The sequence below is a fragment of the Crocodylus porosus genome, unplaced genomic scaffold, assembly GCF_001723895.1.
Source record: "Crocodylus porosus isolate Cpor-Errol unplaced genomic scaffold, CroPor_comp1, whole genome shotgun sequence".
NCBI classification, from domain to species: domain Eukaryota; kingdom Metazoa; phylum Chordata; order Crocodylia; family Crocodylidae; genus Crocodylus; species Crocodylus porosus.
The window spans coordinates 48,969,590-48,973,234 of NW_017728951.1; the positions used below are offsets into that span (position 1 = coordinate 48,969,590).

Sequence of the window (3,645 nt, forward strand, 5' to 3'; positions counted from 1 at the left end):
AGAGAAAAAGGCTTGGTGGAGGGATTGAAGTCAAGGTGTGTAGGGACAGAGCCAGGTCCTTTACTTGGGGAAGGAAGGTGGGTGATAGCGACCTATCCTGGGCTGTGAGTTGATCCTCAGTGGCGAGTTGGGGTCTTCTCCAGCAAGGTGTTCTTCAGAGGAGGGTCGCTGGCAGGGCCTCTGGGTGAATAGGTGGTGTGGCATGGTGCTGGTCCAGATGGAGAGAGCATCCCACTGGGTCTGTCTTCACTGCCTCCTTTTATAGGGCAGACCTTCTATGACCATAGTAGCAGGGGCTTGCCTAGGCAAGGGTCAACCCTGGTTCAGGCTACGACATGCAGTTTCAGGTGTGTGTAATGGTGTGGGTTGGCTGGTTTCTACAGCAGTCTTTGTCTTCCAGATCTTGAGCCAGGGACAGTCAATGCAGGGTGATGTTTGGCTCACTGAGTTGATGGCAATATTGTAAATTCTCATCTTGTCCCACACATTTTCTTTGACTCAGAATCAATCAGTCTTTCTGTACCCTCTTCCTTTTGTAGCTCTTTTACTACCAAGGATATTGTAATGATTAAATAACAGTAAAAACCTTTTTTGTTATTTGCAGTTATCCATTTGGGAGTCAGTTCATGAATTAGCACACAATTCTGTGACTGTTTTTGGTTTGAATGTTCAATGTTTTCATCTACTGTTCAACAATCTAGTTGAATTAAAGTAAAGTAAAATTAGAACTTGACAGAAAATGGGTGCAGCTGGGTTTAATATTTTACCCCATGTGCGTGATTATACAAATACTTTAACACCAATATGACCATTACATTGCAGTTCTAAAAAAACACATAGGAATGCCATAGTAAAAACAACCCCCCCTAAAACAAAACAAAACAAAACAAAAAAAACAACCCCACACACAATCTCTTGGTTTACAAGGAAATTAGAAGCTATTTACAAAAAATGTACACATTCTCTTTTTCTGTCTCACCACTCCAGGCCAGCTGTTCTTAGCTAACAACAGTTAATTTGATAATATGTAAATTAAAAATGTTTGTGATCTAATAAATAACCATAGAAATTGTATCTGCAGTGGAATGTACACAGAGGTAATAAAGGGGGGGGGCGGGGGGGAAGAGTCATGTTTAAAGGAAAACACCCAAAAAAACAATGAGGTAGGCTATGACATACTCAAAAACAGAGCCCAAACAGTCTTTAAATTATCCTTTTCATTGCAGGGTCTGTATATGATGCCCCCCTATAAGACTGGTTTAGCCAGGGACATCATCCGTCTCTTGCCAACATGGTTTCAGATGACCAATGTAGGAGTGTCATTGCCTTGGTTTAATGTAAGCATGTATTCTTTTTTTCCTTTTGCAGGAACTATACAAAACTACACAGCCTTTTGATCCTGAGGGTGTTTTGGGTACAATCAACTCAGTTGTGATGGCTTTCTTTGGTCTACAGGTAAAGTCAAAGAGTGTATTTATCTTAAATACTATTTAAGACCCTGTGTTAGCTAATTAAAAAAGAGAAGTGTACATAAATTTTACCTGTGTCCAATATTCAGTTCAAGGCTAACATAAAAGAATCCAGTGGGAAATAAGATGAAGCACTGGAACCAAGCCTAAGAAATCATTGCAGTGGAGAATACAAGTAGTTACATATCTTGCTTGCCCAAGGAATAAAGGCAAAGCCCCAAAGTAACCCATAATGCACCTGGCTAATTATGCAATAATTTGTCCTGAGGAGAAGATTACCTCCCAAGCCCAGTTGGTAGCCATTACTACCATAATAAATGCATGAAACTTTTGGATTACTCCATTTTTGTTGTTTCTCATTTGGTGTATGAGAAGAAATTAGACAAAAATGTGAATATGTGAGCATATTTAAGTAGGTATTACCTCTCCATAAATATTGTTTGCTTTTCTTATAATTTAACCTATTTTAAGAATTCAAAAGTTTATTCAACCATTTCATACAAATTGCAAGAGTGTTAGAATTTCCAGGAATAAATAAGATAAAAACAAGATAAAAACACTTGATAAGTAGTGTTTCATAATACTTTTTCACCTCTAATACTTGCCCAGTTAGACGGCTCATTACATGTTACCTTTCTAATAGACACCTGGGAGAACCATGCCCACTGAGGACCACCTTACCTTTACCTTTAAAAAAGAGTGCAGTTTCCAACAGGTGGTAAATATTTTTCATTTGAGATTATCAACATACATGAAAGATTATAAAGTTAGGATGCTTCTCCAAACACAGTCCCCAGAGCTAGTTGGAAAAGACAAGTAACTCAGCAGTTTAGAGGAAGAAAAGATAGAGTTGCTTATTTATTATGCTATATACTGAGAGTGCAGTAGATATTAGGTGAATACAGAAATTAAACAAGGTGCTGGAATGTTCTTTACATTTCAGTGTATACCTATAATAAATATAGAAGTGCATGGCTGTGTTAGAGTGATGTTGTAGCCATGATGGTCCAAGATACTTGGGGACCTAGGGGGAATCCCTCTAGCCTTAACAAAGAAGGTTTTCCTGTGGTAAGTGTACCCAAAGGGGTTAGAGATTTTATGAGGAAAGAATAAGATTTATGGGGAAAGAATAAGAGACCTAATGATTTGTGCAACTTTGCCAAATGACATGAAACAGGAGCATAATTGTAAATAAATACTTGAAGGGTGTAAACAAGAATGAAATTAAATTTTTCCTCCTAACAAAGGAAAAAGGGATTTTTGTTTGATTTTTTTTTTTTTTTTTTTTTTTACCAGGAGTAAGGTGAGATATGGAGGGGAAAACAACCAACAAACCCATTAGACTGAATAATAGGGAAAGGTTACTGTTAAGATACTTTGTTAGACTGTGGAATTGCTTTCTAAGGGAAGTGGTGGGAGTCTTGTATGTTGAGACATTTTAAAACTGGCTGAGAAAAATGTCAGAAGTAGCTCTCTGGTGGGGGAGGTGTGAATCAACTGTTATGGGGACAGGGGTTGACTTAATGGGCCTTTTCCACCCCTTTCATAATTCATGATTCATTAAATAGTAAGTCTGTGCAAAGTGGTAAGTATTCAGCCAATTCAGGAAACAGTGATTGAATCTGGTGATTTGTATCACCGTCCTGAAACAATTTAGCTGCCACCAAATCAGCCAGATCTTCAAATCAAACAGGCCTCACCCCTTGCCAATGGCTTCTCTGCTTGACCCCAGCATCCTGGCACTTTAAAAAAAAAAAAAAAGAAAAAAAGCCTTGCACTCACTGGCTCTTGCCAGCTTGGGGGGGGGGGCGATCTCCACTGCACCCCACTCCTCCCTGCTGCATGGGGGGGCTCTGCCACAAGCCCCCAGCCCTGATGGCTGCTTCAGCAGCTGCTGTATGCAAGGGTTGTTTTTTGTTTGTTTGTTTGGGTTTTTTTCAAGAACTGGGAGCTAGGGCTAGGCAGAGCACCATTGACAGGTCTGGAAGAGTGGGCAGGGGATGGGGGCTCATGGCAGAGCCCCCCATGCAGCATGGGACAGGGGAACAGCAGGGATTCCCTCCCCACCTGGCAGGAGTTGGTGAGTGTGGAGCTTTTTTTTTCTTTTTCTTTGTTTTATTATTTTATTTTAAGTGCCAGGACCCTGGGGTTGGGCAGTGCAGCCACTGATGGGACT

The 3,645-nt window shown here is 40.2% G+C and overlaps 1 protein-coding gene across 1 annotated transcript in view; it reads left to right on the plus strand.

The window, feature by feature from the left end:
• Positions 1-3,645, plus strand: part of LOC109324298 (heparan-alpha-glucosaminide N-acetyltransferase-like) — a 369,073-nt gene that overhangs the window by 296,528 nt on the left and 68,900 nt on the right. Inside the window, exon 13 of the mRNA XM_019556284.1 lies at positions 1,369-1,455. Coding sequence (XP_019411829.1) covers positions 1,369-1,455 — 87 coding nt within the window. The remainder of the gene's footprint in view (positions 1-1,368; positions 1,456-3,645) is intronic.